This window comes from Grosmannia clavigera, assembly GCF_000143105.1.
Source record: "Grosmannia clavigera kw1407 unplaced genomic scaffold GCSC_140, whole genome shotgun sequence".
Taxonomy (NCBI): Eukaryota; Fungi; Ascomycota; class Sordariomycetes; order Ophiostomatales; family Ophiostomataceae; genus Leptographium; species Leptographium clavigerum.
In genome coordinates, this window is record NW_014040801.1 from 1,655,731 (window position 1) to 1,676,740 (window position 21,010).

General features: G+C 55.8%; 7 protein-coding genes across 7 annotated transcripts; 2 read left to right on the forward strand and 5 right to left on the reverse strand.

Moving 5' to 3' along the window:
- Positions 1 to 1,467: 1,467 nt before the first annotated feature.
- CMQ_910 (uncharacterized protein) lies at positions 1,468 to 4,008 on the forward strand (the record flags this gene model as incomplete). The annotated part of the gene is made up of 1 exon (XM_014317989.1): positions 1,468 to 4,008. One exon carries the CDS (start codon positions 1,468 to 1,470, stop codon positions 4,006 to 4,008), a length of 2,541 nt encoding a protein of 846 aa, XP_014173464.1.
- Positions 4,009 to 4,397: 389 nt separating this feature from the next.
- Positions 4,398 to 5,835, reverse strand: CMQ_676 (gamma-glutamyl phosphate reductase; the record flags this gene model as incomplete). The annotated part of the gene is made up of 2 exons (XM_014317755.1): positions 4,398 to 5,479; positions 5,535 to 5,835. The coding sequence occupies 2 exons, from the start codon at positions 5,833 to 5,835 to the stop codon at positions 4,398 to 4,400; spliced, it is 1,383 nt and encodes a 460-aa protein (XP_014173230.1).
- A 957-nt stretch (positions 5,836 to 6,792) lies between these two features.
- Positions 6,793 to 8,617, forward strand: CMQ_746 (major facilitator superfamily transporter multidrug resistance; the record flags this gene model as incomplete). Its single annotated transcript, XM_014317825.1, has 2 exons — positions 6,793 to 7,222; positions 7,272 to 8,617. The coding sequence occupies 2 exons, from the start codon at positions 6,793 to 6,795 to the stop codon at positions 8,615 to 8,617; spliced, it is 1,776 nt and encodes a 591-aa protein (XP_014173300.1).
- A 204-nt stretch (positions 8,618 to 8,821) lies between these two features.
- Positions 8,822 to 10,131, reverse strand: CMQ_535 (pyridoxal-phosphate dependent enzyme; the record flags this gene model as incomplete). The annotated part of the gene is made up of 2 exons (XM_014317614.1): positions 8,822 to 9,709; positions 9,805 to 10,131. The coding sequence occupies 2 exons, from the start codon at positions 10,129 to 10,131 to the stop codon at positions 8,822 to 8,824; spliced, it is 1,215 nt and encodes a 404-aa protein (XP_014173089.1).
- Positions 10,132 to 10,447: 316 nt separating this feature from the next.
- CMQ_1194 (ketol-acid reductoisomerase mitochondrial precursor) lies at positions 10,448 to 11,906 on the reverse strand (the record flags this gene model as incomplete). The annotated part of the gene is made up of 4 exons (XM_014318273.1): positions 10,448 to 11,143; positions 11,205 to 11,483; positions 11,598 to 11,629; positions 11,690 to 11,906. 4 exons carry the CDS (start codon positions 11,904 to 11,906, stop codon positions 10,448 to 10,450), a joined length of 1,224 nt encoding a protein of 407 aa, XP_014173748.1.
- A 727-nt stretch (positions 11,907 to 12,633) lies between these two features.
- CMQ_358 (nedd8 conjugating enzyme) lies at positions 12,634 to 13,404 on the reverse strand (the record flags this gene model as incomplete). Its single annotated transcript, XM_014317437.1, has 4 exons — positions 12,634 to 12,789; positions 12,854 to 13,143; positions 13,205 to 13,298; positions 13,384 to 13,404. 4 exons carry the CDS (start codon positions 13,402 to 13,404, stop codon positions 12,634 to 12,636), a joined length of 561 nt encoding a protein of 186 aa, XP_014172912.1.
- Positions 13,405 to 14,450: 1,046 nt separating this feature from the next.
- CMQ_489 (chitin synthase g) lies at positions 14,451 to 17,349 on the reverse strand (the record flags this gene model as incomplete). The annotated part of the gene is made up of 3 exons (XM_014317568.1): positions 14,451 to 14,588; positions 14,655 to 17,207; positions 17,278 to 17,349. 3 exons carry the CDS (start codon positions 17,347 to 17,349, stop codon positions 14,451 to 14,453), a joined length of 2,763 nt encoding a protein of 920 aa, XP_014173043.1.
- Between the last annotated feature and the right edge of the window lie 3,661 nt (positions 17,350 to 21,010).

A 21,010-nucleotide genomic window follows, 5' to 3' on the forward strand; every position in this document is an offset into this window, starting at 1 on the left:
TTATTGTTTCCTCTTCTTACGTGGCCAGATAAACGTGTGTATGGGACATGGGGAAAGACTTTGGAAGATATGTGGCTGTGCCTGTGATGTAATTCAGGCAAGGCTGCGGGACAAAACGTTATGACAAAAAAGAGAAACACAAATTCACGCAGCTGCTTGCATTTTACTTGTTGCCTGTGGCCCGCATTCGTCAGCCAGTGGTTCTTTGCATTGCTCGTCTGCTTTCAGTTTATTTCTCGTCTGTCTCCCCAGGTGCATGGAGAGGATACACAAAATGGGAAGAGGTGTTGGATTTGGTGGACAGCCTGCGCTTTGGCGGCTGGTTTTCGCATCCCAGTGTCGGGCGTTGATTTCACGGCCGAGGGCTGGAAGGTAGCGGGTGTCTCCTTTGCTTCATGACGTGTCTCGAGGCTGGCCGGAGCGTGCAGCAGTTGCAGCGGCTGTACGCTGTGTGTTATATTGTCACAGACTTTCCCCGATGTCCTGTACGGTTGTTGTTTATGCGTCCAAAATCTACGACTAACGAGTTTCTTTACTGAAGAGGGCGCCGGGCAGTCTCATTGTTGGGTGAGGTGGAAGCGTGCTTGATTGGAGGACGGCGGAGCAAGCGGGTGTCGGCCGGATATGGCCAGAGTTGCGCTGATCAGATTTGCTTATTATTGGTTCATTTATGCTACGACCTCACGATTGTTCTATTGTTTCTCGGCTACGAAAATAAAAATAGTATCACAGTTAGGAGACAGTTTAATAAGGGGTGTGCGAGTACTCTGTAGTCAGCAATCGGGGGGCGGCTGTGGGTCACGTGACCTCCCAGTTACCCTAGCAACAATTCCGTTTCTGGTCTAGAGCGAAACACAGAAAACGTGGGGCCTACCCTCATTGCGTGAGGGTAGTGGGACACAGATGACCCTGCCGTAATATCACTATCGTTCCTATGGCATGCTGGGTGCTGCTATTTTTCCACGCCTCTACACCGCAACGCCGCGCTTTGTTTCCTTTTGTTTCTCCCTGCACGTTCTACCGAGCAATTGCATGATAGGCGATAACGCGGTTGTTTACCCGTAGACAGCCCTATTGCTCGTTCTCGACGGACGACAGACCGACAAAGACGCCTCTCTCGCTCTCTTTCATGGCCACAGTGCTGTCAGCAGGGCCAAACGCGACACTCAGTGCAGTACTCTCCACTTCCCGACCCACGCGCGTTCTGTGCCGACGCCCTTTGCGGCCTCCCCCACAGCGGCGAGGATAAGGACGACGACGACAACAACAAGGACGATGGGCAGTGCAGACGGCAGTGCAGACGGTAGTTCACCGTTTGTCAACTCGGTGATGGATTCGGCAACGAAAAGGAACAGCCAAGAGGGCGGCAGCAGCAGTAGCAGCAGCAGTCAGGGGGATATGGCGACAGCAGGGCTAAAGTCGGCTTCTTCCCCCACCCAAACTCCACCATCTGCGGTTCCTGCAGCGATGGTGGCCAAACCGGCTCGGCCGACATCGCGCATCATGTCTGGCAGCGAGCTGTCGCCGCTGAAGATTCTGCAAGGGCGGGTGACGGGATCGGCGGCGAGCAGCAGTCCGGGGTCGCCGGAGGGAACGGCAGAGAGCCACAGAGACGGATGGGGCAAGTCGTCGGTGGCATCTGTAGCGTCTGTATCGTCGGCGACGTCAGCAGCGTCACCAGAGTCATCGGCATCACAGTCGGCAGGGGGGCGGGCACATCGATCATCGTCGACGTCGTCGGCCAAGATGCTGCCGCCACCACTGCCGCTGGGGCGAACACCACGCAAACTCACGTCGCCGGACAAGCGGTTCCCGGTCAAGATCAGCGTGCCGTCGTCTGCGGCGACATCGGGCTCGGCGGCGGGGACGCCGGTGACCACAGCATCGCCACAGCAGCAGGCGCAGCCGCTGCACGGACAGCGGCTGAGTCTGGACGAGGCAATCGAGCTGAACGAGGGCTTGAAGCAGGCGATTGAAATATTCGATGATGACGGAAGCGGGGCGGACGAGCTGTTTGACGACGTCGGCGACATGGTGGAAGGACACACAGCGGCCGAAGAAGGGACGGGTGCAGACGACACGATGACGAGCACGTTCAGCACGTTTTCGGCAGTGGGAAACGTGGCTCAGACGCAGAGCAAGGCGAGCCGAAATGACAGCTACGACAGCAACGGCAGTTATGGAAGCTACGGTAGTTGCGGCAGCAGCGGCGGTGGTGGCAGTCCGAACCGAACGACGGCAAACGGAAGTCTGTCGCCGATGCGGACGCCTCGAGCCAGCGGCCCCAATGCGGTTCCATCTCGAACGGCACACTATGAGTCGGGTTCCACGACGACGAGCCTGCTGATGGACTTTACGGAGCAGATGCGACATGCACAGTACAGCCACCAGGGCCACAGTCATGGGCAGGTGACTTCGACGCCGCACCGGAAGAGTCTGGTCAACCTGCTGGACTTTGAGATGCCGCCGCTGCCGACACCTCGCAGCATTCCTTCGGTGACGCCACGGGAGCTGGAGGGTCTCAAGTCGAAATTTCTGTCGGAGATCAGCGGACTGAAGGCGACGCTGAGCGGCAAGGAGGCCGAAGTGCTGGCGCTGAAGACGGCAGTGGGCGATGCGGAGAAGCGGGTGGGCGAGAGCATGGAGCAGCTGCGCGAGGAGCAGCTGCTGCGGCAACAGAACGGCGAGGAGAAGGACATGTGGGAGCGACGAGGACGGGAGATGGAGGAAGTGCTGCGCAAGGTGAAGGCGGAGATTGTGATGGGACAACGGGAGCGGGAAGAGCTGGAGGCCAAGGTGGACGAGTCGGAGAAGCGACGAGAGGCAGCAGAGATGATGGCACAGGAGGCGGAAACGAAGATGGCAGTGATGCGGGCAGGCCGAGCGACAGCGGAGAACGAGAGCCACAAGACGCGGAGTCCGGGCGGCAACGGAGGCGGATCGTCGGGAGGGACGGCGTCGTCATCGCAGCGCGAGGTGGAAATCGCGGTGGAGCGAGTAGCCCGCGAGCTTCATGCGGCCTACAAGGCGAAACACGAGAACAAGGTGGCAGCGCTGAAGAAAAGCTACGAGGCGCGATGGGAGAAGCGAGTGCGGGAGGTGGAGACAGCGGCCGAGGCGCTGGCACGCGAGAACGAGACGCTGCGGATGGGCCGAGATGCACGGATGTCGCGACTGGAACCGGGTGAAGAAGAGCGGCGACAGAAGGAAGAGGAAGAGCAGCGACGACGACAGCGAGAGGCACGTGATGCGGCACAGATCAAGGAGCTGGGTGCCGAAGTCGACAAGCTGGAGGCGGTGGTACGGACGGTCAAGGCGGACAACGCGGAACTGCGGACGCTGCTGGAACAGGAGCGGATTGAGAAGGGCGAGCTGGTGATGCTGGCCGAAGAGATGATGTCGATGCAGCAGCAGAGTTTTGTTGGGGCGAGTCCGAGTGGGAATGGGAGTGTGAGTGCGGGTGCGGGTGGGAATGCCAGCGCGAGTGCCAGTGTGAGTGCCAGTGCGAGCATGACGCGCAGTATGAGTCCGGTTGTGCGGGAGAGCCAGCCACGGATCGCTCCGAGGACGCCGACGACGACGAGGACGGTGACCCGGACAGCAGCTCCGGGCTCGAGCTCGGTTGCACGCAGTCGGAGCACGAGGCAACAGCCACAGCACCAGCCACAGCACCAGCCACAGCGAGAAGACCGACCGGACCGTCACGACCGTCCGGGCAGCCTCGGCAGCCTCGGCATGACGACGCCCAAGCAGGCGCGGCCGCTGAGCATGCATGGAACCGGACGGGTGTCAGGGTTGAAGCCACCGAGCAGCTCGTCGATCGCGACGGGGGGCGGCGTGGCCAGCCGGATCGGCCGGATCGGCCATGACCGCAAGCAGAGCGGAGCGGCAACACCGGGTGCTGTCGGAGGGCTTCCGCGGCCGGGCAGCGGCATGAGCGTGCGCAGCAACGGCGGACTGCTGAGCTCGATCGAGAAGATGGGCGGTTATCGGGGACGGGTGGAGTAGGACAAGTGTTGGGAGTGTCGTGTCAGTGTCGTGTCCGAGTGTTGGTGTAACTTTCATCCTTTTTCTTCCTTTCGTCTTCGGAAACATCTATTCATACCCTTCTCGTCTTTCTACTCCTCTCTCGTCTTTCATACCCTTCGTCTCTCCATATCCTCTCATCCTCTCATCCTCTTATCCTCCTTCCCCCTTACGATGAAACGATTTACGCGACAGCTCAGGACGGAGAATGTTAGCCAGGGTTCGGTGACTAAGCAGGAGGAAGGACCGTTTGTTTTGTGTTTGTGTTTTGGTTCTTTTTGCAAGGGTTTCTTGTATCATCAGACGGACAGATGTAGTGAGAGTGACAAGTAATGTACAAGTCTTTCTAGCGGCCTGTCTGGGATCCGTGACTACAGCAACGGCAGCGGCTCGTGCTTAAAGTAGCGCTTGCCGTCGCCATATTGGCTGGCGGCCTGGCCGGTGCCGCGCAGCTTGTACTTGTAGATGGTGAGACCCTCGAGGCCGACAGGCCCGCGCGAGTGGATCTTGTTGGTGCTGATGCCGACTTCGGTGCCGAAGCCATAGCGCATGCCGTCAGCAAAGCGCGTGGACGCGTTCCAGTAGACGCCAGCCGAATCGACAGCGGCCATGAAATGCTCGGCGTTCTCGCTGGAACGACTGAGAATGGCGTCCGTGTGGTGCGAGCCGTGCTCGTTGATGTGGACGATGGCGGCGGTGAGCGACGGAACCGTCCGGACGGCGAGGTCGAGCGAGAGGAACTCGGTGTCAAAGTCAGCCGCAACAGCAGGCCGAAGGAGCGACGTCTTCGTCTGGCCGTTGCCGTCTGCAGTCACGGCAGCAGAGGCCGCCTTGAGCGTGGCCTCGTCACAGTGCAGAGTAACACCGGCCGCGAGCAGAGCGACCACGATGGCAGCAAAGGCCGGCTTCTCGACAGCATCGGCATGAACGAGCAGCGTCTCGACGCTGTTGCAGGCAGCTGGATAGCCGGTCTTGGCGTCAAGCAGCACAGCAGCCGCCATGGCAGCATCCGGTGGCGAGCACAGGCCGATGTCCAGAAAGACGGAGCAGATCCCGTCAGCATGGCCGAGCACTGGAATGCGCGTCCCAGCCTTGATCGAACGCACCAGCTCGTTGCTCCCACGCGGAACCACGAGATCGATGTCACGATCCAACGCCAGCAGCTCGGCCACGACGTCGCGCCGCGTCACCAGCTGCACCGCTGCCGACGGCACTGCTGATTCCTTCTGCAGCAGCGCTGTCGACAGTGCCGCCGCCATCGCCAACATCGTCCGCGTCGACTCCTTGCCACCCTTGAGCAGGGCTGCGTTGCCCGACTTGACGGCCAGTGCTGCAATGTTGGCCAGCACCTCCGGACGCGCCTCAAAAATCACCAGCAGCACACCGATCGGACACGACACCCGCTCCAGCTCGAGCCCGTCGTCCAGCCGCGTGCGGATCGTCACAATGCCGACTGCTTCCTGTCAGTCCGGCTTCTTTGTCTCTGTACGCCTCTCAAGCAAACTCACGAGGATCTGGCAATGCTCGCACGTCCAGGATGCCTTGTAGCATGTCCTCCCACTTTCCTTTGCGGCCCAAATCCAGACGCGACACCAGAGATGGGTTTAGCCGTCCGGCCGCTGCCTCTTGCTCTGCTGCTGCCAGATCGGCCGCATTGGCCTCCAGGATCGTCTCGCGTGCTGCCGTCAGCGCCGAGTGCATCGCCGTCAGCGCCGAGTTGCGCTCGTCTGCCGACAGCGTCGCTAGAATATGCGACGCCGTCTTGGCCGCGCGTGCCGCCTCGGCTGGCCCTGCGTCTGTGAGCGACATTGCTTCTGCTGATCGAGTAGAAGACGAGTTCTGACTGGCCGTGTAAACTCCCTTTCGCTTTCCGGATTCGGTCACGCAAAATGTTGCTCGATGTATGACTCATCGGCCAGCGCTTCGGTTCAACCTTTTTCCATCGCGATTTGCTTAGAGTAAAATACATACTCCGTACCCCGCCAAAGCTTAGGATTTGCCCTCGGCTTCCCCAGAATGCAGCCCCATAGCGCCAGACTGTGCAGTCCTCATCTCAAGGAGTAGTCGTCTTTCCCATTGGCGTGCTTTACAGAAACGGCAGTCCTGCAACAGCTCTCCGTCGACATGCATGCACGCTTTCGCATCCTCGATACGTCCTGTGACTCGCCAAGTCCAGACGTCGTGTATTGGTGGCTCACGACCTTGACTCCGTGCGCAATGACACTGTGGAGGCTAGCAGCTAATGCGGAGGTGTCCTAGGTCTAACCTTGTTAGGTATGTCGTATCTTGACATGCAGCTGTTGGAATGTCCCGGGGTCGGCTGCGGCTTTCCGCTCTCCTGCGGCTTCTTTTCGCTGCTTTCTCGTCTTCTCGCTGCCTTCTTTCGGCTTCCATGTTTGCCTTCCCCTTCTCCTTGTCTGGACGTAGAAACTGGAAGTGGAAGACAAGAGCATGTAGATCGCCAGGTTTGAGATCGTAGGCATAGGCTGGTTGTAGATTCTGGTTTGATGCCAACAAGCTGCCCGTTCTGATCCATCGCTTATTGTCTTGTTCGGGTAGTTGAGTCGACTAGACCGATCTCGGCTCCGCGATTGCTGTCCGTCTTGTTCCCTGCCAGTCCCCCTTGTCTCCTCTCTGCTGCCGCCTCCACCTCACACTCTTTTCTTTTCTACTTGCGAATCGCTTCTTGCCCTCGGAGATTTCACTTACACCGAGCTTTGTGGAATAGGCCACCAGATCCCCCAGGAATTATCCCGGACGACAACAATGGCCGAGGAGGCGAGCAGCCAGGCCCGAGACCAGGCCGGCCGCAGTCGCCACGATGCCAACGCCAACGATAGCTCCGATCCACCGGACGAAAAGACGGCTGTCGCTCAAATTGGCGATGGGACGGGCGACAACACCGACGATGAGCAGCCCGAAGACGACGACATGCCGCCGCTGGCTGAGGAACCCAGCGCCGGCCTGCAGGCGGTCGATATCCAGCGCATGCAAGCCCAGTCATGCAGAGCGTCGACCCTGTCGCGGGTGCCCACCATTGTGCCGCGATCAAAGCGGCGCGGCTTGTTTGGCAGGTTAGCCGTGCTGCCCGAAGTCGAGCGGCCGTTTGAATACCCGAACCAGACCAAGTGGCTGATCACGCTGGTCGTCTCGCTGTCAGCTGCCGCCGGTCCCATGGGCTCGTCCATCTTCTATCGTGAGTGAGGCCCCAGCTGTCACCCGAATGTCGCCTGCTGACAATACAGCTGCTCTGTCCGAGCTGGCGGCCGACCTCAACGTCACGACCACGCTCGCGAACTTGACCGTGGCCATGTACATGCTTGCCATGTCCATCTTTCCGCTGTGGTGGTCGTCCTTTTCCGAGACGTTTGGTCGCCGCACCATCTACATCGTCTCCTTCACCCTCTTTGTCGTTTTCGCCATCCTGTGTGCCATCAGCCACAGCATCGGCATGCTCATCGTCATGCGCGTTCTCTCCGGCGGCGCCTCCGCCTCCGTCCAGGCTGTCGGTGCCGGCACCCTGGCTGACATCTGGCAGCCACACGAGCGAGGCCGCGCCATGGGCATCTTCTATCTGGGCCCGCTGACCGGCCCGCTGCTGGCCCCCATCATTGGCGGAGCCCTCGCCGAGGCCTGGGGCTGGCAGAGCACCATGTGGTTCCTGGCCATCTTTGGCGGCCTGAGCCTGATCATGCTCTTCTTCTGCCTGCCCGAGACGCTGTCCAAGAGCCGCAATGCTGGTCGTGGCACTGCTGTGGCTGCTGCTCCTCTGCCTGGCATGGCAGAGTCTGCTGCGGCTGCCAGCCCCCTCACCCGCGTGGCAACGTCCCAGTCGGTGCGCGTGCACACCCATCGGGTCGCCGCCTTTCTCCAGCACGCCTTTGTGCACCCGTTGTCGGTGCTGCTGTACCTGCGCTTCCCGCCCATCATCCTGACCGTCGTGTACGGCTCCGTCACCTTTGGCGCCCTCTTCATCCTCAACGTTTGTCTGCAGTCGGCCTACGGCCACCAGCCATATGGCTTCAGCGAGATCATCGTCGGCCTGCTGTACATCCCCGGCAGCCTGGGCTATATCTTGGCTGCCATGGTCGGTGGCCGCTGGATCGACATGATCATGGCACGTGAGGCGCGGCGTGCCGGCCGCTATGACGCCGACGGCCAGCTGCAGTATCTGCCCGAGGACCGGATGCGGGAGAACGCCTGGCTGGCTGCGAGCCTCTTTCCCGCTGCTCTCATCTGGTTCGGCTGGACGGTGCAGCACGGTGTTTTCTGGGTCGCGCCCGCCGTTGCCAACTTCATCTTCGGCTTCGGCAGCATGCTCGTCTTCGGTGTCGTCACCACCATGCTGACCGAGTTTATGCCCCGACGCAGCTCCGGTGGCATCGCGCTCAACAACTTTCTGCGTAACATCTTCTCGTGCGTCGGCGTCATCGTGGCCCAGCCGTTGATCGACGCCATGGGCTACGGCTGGCTGTGCACCATGGTGGCGCTGTTGAGCTGGGTCATCGGTAACGCCTGCATCTGGGCCCTGCGGCGGTACAGTCAGAAGTGGCGAGTCGAGATGGATGCAAAGCTCAACAAGCTGTCGTAAAAGGGAGGATACGAGAAAGGGAAAAAGATAGGTTCGATATCAGGAAAGTGGCTGAAAGAAGAGGGGGCCAGATCGGGAAGGGGCTTTCTTCGTCGCCGCTTGCTCCTTCTATACTATGTATTTATGCACATATACCACTGCCGTCTTTTCAGAGCTGTACGATGATAATATATTTATGACAGCATGCCTTCTTTCAACCCTCACTCACGCCTTGCTCGGTGCCAGCAGCTTGCTCACGTCGTCCAGGCTGATGTTACCGCCGCTGATGACGAGCCCGACATCCCAGCCGGCCGCACCACCCTCTTGCTCCGCCCGTCGCCGGAAGTCTTCGTTGTACAGCGCCACCGCCAGCGGAACGGCCGAGCTTGGCTCGACCACGACCTTGAGCCGCTCCAGCAGCAGCCGCAGGGCGGCGCGGATCTGGTCCTCGCTGACCGTGTAGACGCCGTGCACGCCCTGGCCCTTGGGGTCCTGGTGAGCGCCCGTCAGGACCTGCCAGTTGTGCTGGCCGACCGGCGTGCGTAGGCCGTCGGCAATCGTCAGCGTCTTGACGCTCTCGATGCGTCTATTCTGCGCCAGTCCACGCGCGCAGTCGTCTGCACCGTCCAGCGACGGCTCTGCGCCAAACACGCGCACGCCCGTTCCCTCGGCCGACAGCACGACGCCAGCCAGCAGGCCGCCTCCTCCGACGGGCGCAATCATGGCATCGAGACCAGCCGAAGCCGATGCCGAAGCCGATGCCGAAGCCGAGGTCGGAGCCCGCAGAAAGGCCGTGGGATGGGCCCCGATGCCGGTGCCGGTCGTCGACGATGTTGTGCCCTCCGCCTTGGCCGCAGCCACCTGCTCCTGCAGCTCCAGCCCGACGGTGCCCTGTCCCAGAATGATGTCCGGATGGTCGTATGGCGGCACCATGCGCGCGCCCGTCTCAGCGATCACATCGGTGGCCACGGCCTCGCGCTCGGCCGCCGTCGACCCGCTGAAGATCACGTTGGCCCCGTAGCCACGCGTGGCCGCAACCTTGGGAGGTGCCGATATGCTCGGCATCACAATGTGTGCAGGCATGCCGGCCGTGCGGGCTGCCAGCGCCAGCGCCTGTGCATGATTACCTAAGAGGACACCGTCAGCAGTCGGCCAGACGAAGAAACGAGCCAGAGGAGAGAAGCCCAACCAGAGCTATGTGTGACTACGCCCTTGGACACGCCGCCGCTCTCAACAAAGCCCGGCTCGCGCTTGAGCCGCTCGATTGCGTGGAAGGCTCCGCGTGCCTTGAAGGCGCCGATGCGCTGCATATTTTCGCATTTGAACCAGAGCCGCAGCGTCGGGCGAGCAGGCCGGTAGTCTGCCGTCGCCCACAGCGTGCTGGCCAGCTCTTCTGGCGTGCGAGGCGTCGAGGCGAGCGCATCGAGCGTGTTGTTGGTCAAAACGGGCGTGCGGTGGACAAAAGGACGGATCAGAGCGTGGGCATCGACGACGGAAGCCCGCGTCAATGGCGGACATGTCGAGAGGTCAGCCATCGCAGCAATGGGTGAGAAAGAGGGTGTATGTGTGATCACAACAAAGTGGGGGTGGGGACATGATAGGAGAAAGCAGTCATACGGAAAAAGATAGTGTAATAAGAGTGCAAGACGTGGTTCAAAAGCCAGCTTCATCGCCAGACTGGCCAGGTTGCATATTCACTGCTTCTATCGTCGCAAAAATACAAGTGCCAATTCGCCTTGGCCATCCTATGTCCAGGTCCCAACAGAGCCGGGATTCCTACAGCATCAGAGGCCTATCCCAATCCAGTTTTCCCATTTGTGCAAAACGACCCGGTTCCAACCCCTTGTCCGCCTACTTCTGGTTCTCCGGGCGCAGAGAGCGGACGGCCTTGCCGGCACGCCAGATCTCCAGGTTGCGGATCTCCTCCATCTCAGCCTCGTACTTCTCGCGGTAGTCAGGCTGGCTGTTGTACTCCAGCGACCGCTTCGTCTCGCTGCCATCGTGCACCGAATCGTACAGGCTGTTGAACACCGGCTTCAGGGCATCCTTGAAGCGGGGCGACCAGTCGATGGCGCCACGCCGCGCCGTCGTCGAGCACGCCTCGTACATCCAGTCCATGCCGTTGGCACCGATCAGCGGGTACAGGCTCTGCGTCGCCTCCTCGACCGTCTCGTTGAACGCCTCCGACGGGCTGTGGCCACGCTCACGCAGCACCTCGTACTGTGCCAGGAACATGCCGTGGATACCGCCCATCAGGCAGCCGCGCTCGCCGTACAGGTCCGAGAACACCTCCTTCTCAAACGTCGTCTTGTACAGGTAGCCCGAGCCGATCGCCACACCCATCGCCTGCGCCTTCTCCTCGGCCTTGCCCGTCACGTCCTGGTAGACGGCAAACGACGAGTTGATGCCGCGGCCCTCGCGGAAGAGCGATCGCACCGTCCGTCCAGAGCCCTTGGGCGCGACCAGGATCACATCAATGTCCGTCGGCACGTCCACCTTGGTCAGGTCCTTGAACACGGGCGAGAAGCCGTGCGAGAAGTACAGGGTCTGCTGAGTCAGCATCATATCTACTAAGTAAAAATAAAGAAAGAGAGAGCGAAAAACCCACCTTGCCCTTGGTCAGCTGCGGCTTGATGGCCGGCCACGTCTCCGACTGTGCGGCGTCGCTGAGCAGGTTCATGACAATGGTGCCGCGGCTGATGGCCTCGTCGACCTCAAACAGATTCTTGCCCTCGACCCAGCCGTCCTGAAGAGCATCCTTCCACGACTTGCCGTTCTTGCGCACGCCAATGATGACGTTGAGGCCGTTGTCGCGGAGGTTGAGGCCCTGGCCGTGGCCCTGCGAGCCGTAGCCAATCAGGGCGAACGTGTCGTCCTTGAAGTACTCCTACAAACGACATCATAGTCAGCACACTGTAACATTCACCCACTTGCTCCAGATCCTGCACCGTATCCCGCTAAACTCGCCCCACCTCTCTCGCCTTGTAGAGCAGTAACTCACCAGAAGCTTCTCACGAGGCCAGTCGGCACGCTCTGAAAATAAACATCAGCCTATGTATCAACACTGCCAGAGAGATCCGGATAAAAACCCACCCCACACCTGCTCCTTGGAGCCGGCAAAGTCAATGGTCTTGACACCACGGACCTGCTGCTGGGCAGTCATGGTCGACGTAGCAGCCTTCACGGCAGCCTTCGCACGGACCAGGCCTGCAGCAGCCACAAAGGTGCGGCGCTGAGCAGCAGCAGCCGGAGCTGCCAGCTGGCGGGCCATTGGCGTCCGCAGAGCCTTAGAGAATCCACGAGAAGCCATTGTATAGATATGTGTGAAGAGATGTTTCCGACTTTGTCTAAAGAAAAGAGAGAGTTCAGGATGGTTTGAGCAGGTGCAAAAAGAGATTCGGTCTGGGCGGGTGCATCAATATATTCTCTCTTTCTAGTGTCCCTCTTCGATTTTTTGTCTGACTCAATTGGTGCGGGGAGACTTGCACAACTCCGTAGGGCCAGCTCCATTTTGTGTGATCTGTGCCTTCCCATTCGCCCCGACCTCGGGGGCTGGACCGCCATAGTGGGGCTGCTAAACAAGTCGACGTCGCTACTGAAAGATCGCTATACGATAGTTACTCCGTAATACAGCATTGCTCCATACGGCCACGCAGCATGACTCTATTTGTTCTCACCGTGCCATGCAAGAGACCGTTTCATCGTACGAGAACGGAGAGTGTACTAAAGAATATTATCATATAGGTTGCTTCCACAGACAGTTATATGCCCGTCGAAAAAGCCACCCGCAATAAATAACCAGCCCAAGGACTCCTCAATATGCCTCCAATATCCTCGCTCACTGCCATTAAGAGCCTTATGCTGCCACTTCTCCCTCTTGTCTATCCTATACATGTCATATTTCACGCTCTGAGAACCGCCCATCTGCGATGCCTCTTCTCCTCCTATGCATGCCAAGTACGCTCGCAACGTACCGCCTTGTAGTGCCTCGGCACATTTATATATACGGAATGCACTCACTCCGCGTGCACAGTTGCTCATTTGATTGTTACTTTGTCATAGACGGTGCCGCGTACCGACCCTCCCGCCATCGAGTTCCGCACGTTCCTCTTGAAGTTCTCTCGGTGCGATCGTAGGTCTTCGGCCGCCTCTTTGTTTAGGGGATCCGACGCATTCGGCTCAAGGAACAGAAACTTTAAGCTAGAGTAAGCGGGAATCACACAGTGAGATACACAGAAACGCATGTAGTTGTCTCACCTGTAAACCAACAATCACTGCATTGAGATTGAGCACAGGTTTCCAGTCCTCACGCAGGATGTTCAAGCACACTTTGCCCATCAGATCGATATTTGGGTGGTAGATCTTCTGCTGGCACTCGACCTTGGGCGGCTCGTGAGGGAAGTTCTGGTTGATGCGAAAGTCGAAGTTGAAGCGACCACCGCGGTACATTCCCTCGTCAGGCTCGATAGTCAATACAAAGTTCAGAATGTCGTCTGGGTCGGGGAAGTCAATGCGCATCGTGTTTCCAAGTGAAAGCTCGGAGAGATCTGGAGAAATCAGTGACTGAAGAAGACCCGAGTTTCTTGGCATATCATCACTGCATCATACCTTTTTGTATCCGCAGCTGCGCTGCTGTTACTTTCTTCTTCTTGCCACCGGCTGCCGCTCCCTCTGCATTCTCAGCCTTCTGCTGCTCCTTTTTCTGCAGACAGGCGATGTCAGTAGTTTGTAAGGTACTTAAGTCCGCTTCCATAGGCACCTGCAGCACATGCAGCAGCATAACTTACCATAGACCAGATTTTCAGCATCTTGGCTGTGTGTGCCTGGACTCGAACCGTGCTTCTATATACACAAACGAGGGGACAATAGGTGCGAGAGATCAAAAGGACGCGTCGTGGTCCTTTGGTAGCGCGGACCGTTCGGAGAGTTGGCAGAAACTAGGACGAGCAATATGTCGTACCACGTTTGACAGAAACGTCAGTTTCTCGGAGGAAGCAGGCCGGCGATGAGAAAAGGTTCCCAAATTCGAAGGATAAGGTGTAGCCTTATCATTCGACCCTTTGACTTAAAGCGACCGCAGTACCGGAGGAAGAGCAGTGATAGACTCGAGCGTGCTGAGAAATGGGCCGGCGGTAAGCTGAATTTATCTTCTCCTGCCTCTTTGCGGACTCGCTTCTCTGTCGCGCTCGGTCGTTTCGGTAATAGCGCAGTAAATTATTGTAGCAGTGAATGTGACATAAAAGGGCTTAACAACTGGAAGGTATCTCGCTTGGTGTGTCGTGGAGGCGATGGGACTTGTCAAATAGAAGTAGTCGGATCTTGATACGGCAGTACAACTACGGAGTAGGCTTCGCTTCATCAGGCCGACAGCAGCGGGGCAGATTCATCCCACCGAGATGGTGCCCAAGCTAAGGGCCAATTAGACGGGGCAAATAGGCTGATGGCAGACTCGGAACATCGATTGACCGAAGACAAGGGGATATCGCTTGATTAGAAGACATAATAAACGACTGACTAGCTGTGAGGATACAAAAACAAAAATGGGAAACAATCAATGACTTGAGACGATCAAAAACAAGAATGCCCGAAAAACGGACGGACGAACGCCAGATTCCATGCCAATTTGCACTTTCTGGCAACCTGTTTGCAACAAATATGGCCTTGAACCACCTGACACAGCCAGTATATCGTTTGTATAGAACTCGGACAAATCAAAACACTCAGGTAGCCAGAGATCCCAACTTTTTTGTCGTCGCCTCCAATAGCGATTGGACTGCAATTCCCACCCGTTCGGCTTGTTGGACGTCTTGAGCTAGATTTGCATACCGAACATATTGGAGAAGCAGGTTTCCGATTACCGTCGAGCAATACAGCACATGAGGCCGGTCTTGCCGAGGAACACGAGGAAACCGATGAAGCGAAACGTAGACAGTGCAGCAGTAGCGAAAAGCAAGAATCTGAAGAACCAAGCAGTACGGGCCGTGGTAGTACTCTGTTCAAAAGAAAAAAAAAGATTAGCAAAGTGCCCGACAAAGCAAACATAAAGGATGAAACGTACGGAAGGACCAAGATTGTCGAAGTTCGAGCTCGTAATAACAACGGCCAATAGGCAGTTGGAAAAGAGCCACAAGATGACCACCATCGTCCGGAAAGACTTGTATGAGTCCTGAATGTCCTTGACCTCCACCTCCTCCTCAGTTTTGGGCGGTTCAAGGGCACGTTTCACCGTGGACTCGAACTGCTTGTCGATATCCTCCTGCGGCTTGTCAATTTCTTCAACCACCACTTCATCCTTTTCACCCTTTGTGATTTGTGCAGAAGGAAGTGCCTCTTGCTTGTCCGAACCCTTCGTACCCCACGATACATCGTGCCAGTTGTTGAAAGCATAAACCATCAGGATGTTGATGTATGAGGTCATAAGAATCATGTACTGGGGGAAGGAGTGGAACATGTGCCAGGGGTCAAGGTATAGGAAGGAAGCAATGAAGTAGATGCCGTAAATCGTGAAGAGAGCCAGAATGATGACACCGGCTGCACCAGCATTCGTACCGAACACACTAGCAAAAAAGTCGTGGATATTGTCTGTGTCGATCTGTTCGCTGACCGGCGTCTGCAGAGCTCGCACTACCAGGTAGACGGAAAGAACCAAGATATAGGCCTGAATGATACCAAAGACGGCAAATGATGCGATGTATGCATACTTCGAGCCCTTCGGCCGATTACCCAGAGCCAGAATGAATTGCAGAATAACAAAAGCCAAGTAGATATACTTCAAGATGAAGTTGATGATAGGAGTTGCCGTGTCACCAAATGGCCAACCGTGGTGCTTCGTTGTCGTGTCAGGTTCACCAACGAGATTCATGATGACAGACGTCGTGAGCCAGTAAGAAGAAAGCGAGAACCAGGAGAAGACAAGGTTGGCGAAATTGTATAGCAGTTGGACGTGGAAGAAGAACATGCGAACGATGTTGTGCCCACTTTTGTAAAATCGACCGAAGTGTATAGCAGAGTACAAGCTGGCTGCGAAGGAACCGTTAAGCCAACGACGACGCTGGCTGATGAACTCGGGGGCGCCCTCTGGCACATCAGTTTCACCCTTGGCGGCCTTGATGTAGGAAAGATGCCACTTTTGACCAGCCTTGGCAACCAATTCGAAACAGAGAATACGATCCTCGGCCAAAAACATGTTCTTCTTGAAAATGTTCATGCCCTCGATACCCTTCTTGCCAAGAATAGCAGATAGCGTGTGGTCACCGTGGAAGTACTGGTCGAGTGGACGACCCATAATCGCACGGAAGCGGTAGGCCGAAAAGGCACCAGGCAGCACACTGACGTAGCCAAAAGCACTCTCAAGGGGCTTGTCCAGAATATTGGAAATCTTGTACTCGAAGTTCTGGATGGCCACGAGAGGATTGAAGAGTTTGCGACCGTTCTTGCCCAACATGGCGTGAATCTCACCACAGGCACCACCTAGATCCTTGTCGTTGTAAAATCCCTCCCAGAGGGCAAGCAGCGACGTCGGACTGGGCTTAGTACCAGCATCGAGCAGAATACACACCTCGGGGTTCAGGATGCGACCAAAAGCATTAAAGAGCCAGCGGTGAGAGTTAATCTTCTTGCTGTTCTTTTGCTTCAAACAGAAGATGAACTGGACGGGCGGCAATGTATTTTTGCTGTCACCGACAGGACGAATCAACTGTTGTGATGGCGTCACGGACAACTGTGTGGTGTACTCAAAGATGTGAGCGACAGTTTCCTGGCCATCAACATCCTGCTTGATGACACCATCCTGGTAGATGCCAACGGTAGCCAGGACGTCCAACACGCTCTTGTCGGTGTTGTTGAGACCATCAAAGACAAGACAGACAACAATTTTCTGCCACGCAGGTCCACCCTTGTTCCAGAAAGTGGACTTCTTCAAGTTGACAATTTCACGAATGTTCTGCATGACACCGTGCAGAGTACGAGACACTAGCACCTTGTCCTCGTTGTAGTAGGTAATGGCAACAAGCAGCTCTGTGTGGCGGTTGTACATGCGCGGGCGCAAGTCATAACCGTTCTTGAGAGTGAAATCGTTCGGATCACAAGTAGCAGCGGTGTATCGCATCTTGTAGAACTCGTCGTGGTTCGCTTCATTCTCGATATACTCTGGTTGAACCGAGTTGCGGATGGCGCTAGGGACGGGATACTCAATGCTCAGGACAGAGCCCTGGACAAGCTTGACCTTACGCGTCGGGTAGCGTTTGAGGCCACCGCCAGCAGCCTGCTTTTGACGCCGGTAGAAGCTGTCGTCTGGGTCGCCAGCCACCGAAATGGCCGACTGGGGTCGTTGAATGCCGAAGCCACCGTAGGGGTCTTGCTCTGGCCGGTAGGCGCTACTGGACATACCAGTGTCATTCTGGAAGGGGGATGGGGCATGCGGGAAGGCTCCCGAAGCACCACGAACGGTGGTACTAGCACCAGGAGTGTAGGACTCGGTCAAGCTGTAGGTCGACTCCGGCCGGATGGCAGGCACGCCGGCACTCAAGTGATCGTGGTCATATGGCGACGTGCCCTGGTTTAAGAGGGCGTGTTGTGACTCGTCGGGTTCATCTGTTGGTGGCAGGTGATACTGTAATGCGTTCACAAAGCGTCAGCATGCTGAGCTTTATGTGGTTATGAGAAGCCGGTGTGGCTCTTACCTGGCTCCCTGACGGCAGATCCTGCAAATCGTGGCCACCGTAATCCTCGCCATCATGGCCGTGGTACGCCATCGTTGCAATGAAGTCAGTGGCGATTAGGCTGATGGAATGTGCAATGAGCGACCAGGAGGGCAAACAGGTTGTTCGTGATGTTGATGAAGAATGAAGAATGGCAGCCCAGAATTACTAACTGGCTACGTGCCGTTATTTGACGGTTGGTGGAAAGGGGGAGGGGGCAAAGCAGGGGGTTGGAGTCTTGGTTTCTTCGTTTGGGCCAGTTGTGGAGGCGCCACAGTAGGGATCCGTGTCGGTAAAGCTTCGCCAGAATAGAGACTCCGCCGAGAAACAGAGTTGGGCGCGACTAGAGCAAAGCTTGCCGGTGCTCAACGGCTTTTGTCAATAACAAAATGGTAGCACGTTCAACCAGGAACCGGTGTTTTGTTCTGCAGCATCTGGTGCAGAGTGCGATCGGGTGAAGATAAAAGAAGCAGAAATCAAGGTTCCAAAAGGCGGAGCGGATCCAAGACGGGACAAGGGGAAGAAAAGGAGGACATTGGAGCTGGCAGCTGGACGGGTATGAAAAAAGCAGAAAATGTTACCTAGACGTACTGCTGTGGCGGAGTCCACATGTGCATTTGCAGCAAGGCTTGTGCTAAATTTAGGGGGGCAGGCCTCCGCCCTTTCAAACTTTGCAGAATGAATGCTGACGGCCAAATTGGGTTAACACCTGATCCAACTCCGTACACTACATAGTACATAGCATTTTACAAATGTCTGTCTCCTTTCGAAAGAAGAATTTTAGAGAACAGCGCCCAGGCTAGTCTGCTTCCTTCGCGCCTACTCCGTACGAATCCGCCCACAAAGTCTGCCTTATAACCCCTAAAGCCGGCCAACAGCTATATTACGTGATCCGAAGGATCGAAAAAATAACAGGTCGAGTCGCAATCTCTACGTTTGAATATGATATGTTTACTGGTTACTCCGTAACTGAATCCTAAACACGTACGGAGTATTTACACTATGACTACAGTTTCGGTCCACGACTGATTGTGCCACAGTGTGCTCTGTGTGAGCGCTGTACATAGTATGCAGTGTATGCTGTATATGTACTCCGTAAGATACGAGCAATTTTGCCCCGTGCGCGGGCTTGCAAAGATACATCGTAATACGTACTTCGGCCTCGTATAATGTGTACTTTACGTGTAGTGTCACCGTATCTGAAACCCCTTTTGTTGGTGGCGTGTCGAACGGTCCCCTTTTAATATTCCGGGCTTTGTTTCAATTTTGCCGGGCCTCTTAACAGTTTCGACCTATTGCGCCACATGCTTGGGCTCGTGGCTGTGTGCCAGCACAATACGTCGTAGTCAGATACGAAGAACAACTCGCGACCGAGTTGTCTCTTCGGCCGAGCACATTATGTAAGATAATTCTGCTTGCCACGCATGTACTCCGTATGTATCTTATTTGGTTCAATCTTGCCTCTAATAGGGAATATTTCGTCAGATAATTTCGAGTGCTGTGATATGGCGCCTTTTGATTCGTCGCGTTTTTGCTCCGACCAGACAAGATTTCCCACCTTGTGGATAAACGATAAAAATAGAATTAGCGTACTACTATGTCTTTATTAGGAAGGTTCTGTGGCGGTGCAGTTGGCATGAATGTTAAGCTTTCTGATAAGATACGACGAAGAGGCATATGTACTCCGTACTCCGTACGGAGTATCTTACATATGTGTTCGTATGGAGTACGGAGTACGGAGTACATGCGGAGTACGAAGTAAGATAGCAATACACAACAGTAATCAAGCAAAATACGGAGCAGGTTTGCGTACAAATCCAAGTGTACAAGTGTGTGTTTATGTACCAGCCATACCGGGCATATTTAAGCAAGCGTGAGAAAGACATGTCACTACTTCGTACTCCGTACTAAAGAACCCTTCAATAATGAGTACGAAGGACGTCGTACATATAGTTGCAGATGATCCGTGATAAGCTCTCCCGGCACTACTTAACACGTACGTAGCTGCCTCCTCGCTTGAGCATCCAAATCTCGCCTGCGCTCTTATTTCGGAGTTAAGTATTTCCTACCGCCCATCTTCTCTGTTTCCGTCACTGAGTGTAGTACAGCACATGCCTGGATGCGAACATCATACCTTCATCCAACGGGAGGAGCGAAAAGATGGCACCCCCCCTTAGCTGTGATATAGTGACACATTTGTGGAACTATGGTAGGTGATTAACTAAGAGATCTCTTTTTGAGTTATAAGTTACAGTCAATCAAGACGCTCCCGCGATGAAATATTACGTGCAGGATGCAATGGTTGGTATCAATGATTATCGTCCTACTCCGTACTTTCGACTTAATCTCGGCCTATTTTAGGCTAACCAACGACAAGCACTATCGATAATCCGGGTTTATGAGCAAACACTGTATACTCCGTATACAGTTATCATACACCGGATTATCACCATGGATCAACCATTCGGAATGATACAGGTGAGATCCATCAACACGATGTGAAAATCGATGTTACGATTTCAGAACCCTCCTCGCTGGCCCCTTTAATGCCAGACCTAGCGCTCTTTTATTTATTTCTGGGGCGGCTGTAATATCCGCACCTGGCTGCACGTCAACACTGATTGACGGCCATCTCACAACGATCACGTTCGACTTCCGCGGTAGGAGTGGTTCAACAGGACCCGATGCCGCCGATGCCTACGGAGCACACCATACAGGCTCTTGCTGGGGACGTACAGACCGTGATACCGAGCTCGGACAGCATGGCCCTATAGGTACCGGCGGAGTCGTGCTGATCGGCCTCTCCATGGGCGCCAAGGTGGCCCCTATGGTGGTGGCACGCTCGCATAACACCGTCCGTGGAATTGTCCTCGTCAGCCCGGCTCCAGCAAGGAGCCAACTAATTTTGGGGCAATCAATGTTCCGACCGAGTCTTCCCAATGTGGCAAACCCCTGCGTGCTGTTGTCGTCGAGGATCGCTCAGGGGAAAGCAGAATGGCCCGAGCGGCGTGACCTGCCAATGCTGGAACGGCATTGATCGCCGCCGTCACGTCTTCCACCATTGCAAAGCCTACGGAGTACTGTCCCTCGCCCGCGTGAAGGCCAATGTGTTCGACTGCTTCCTGGTGCACGGCTAGTAAACCTGTCAGTTGCCGGTTATCTGTCGCCTCTGGATGTGCTGGAAGCAGTGGTCAAGTACGGAGTATAAACTTTGCTTTGTCGATGAGCTATCGAGGTTAGTATCCGAATTAGCAAGGGTCATTTTTTGTTTGTGGCATGGATTCCCCTTAAGAGGCACACGCAGATTAAGAGCCAGCATGCCAGTTGAAACACAACAGCCATTGTGAGACGGACAGTCGGTGATTTTAGCATCCTGTTTCACGAAAGTAGCAAACTCCCAAGGGCGCGTCTTGCTTTGAATAAATCAGTAAAACTCGCACAAGTGCAAGTACAGCGGTGCAAACTCGTACGGCATGCTATTCGGGACTACGGGGAATTTGGAGAGTTCTGCGAAGCAAATATCCCGATTCGAAGCTGATTTATTGCAATCTGCTGTCTTATACTTGTCGATCCCCAAGCCTGTTTAGGCAATGCAACCTAGACGGGCAAAGCTGTCGAAACTACATAGTACGGAGTACGACGTACGGCGTATTTTTACTATCAATAGTGCAGAGGGTCAAATCAAGAGATCCGTTCTCTTGGCCTTCACGGAGTA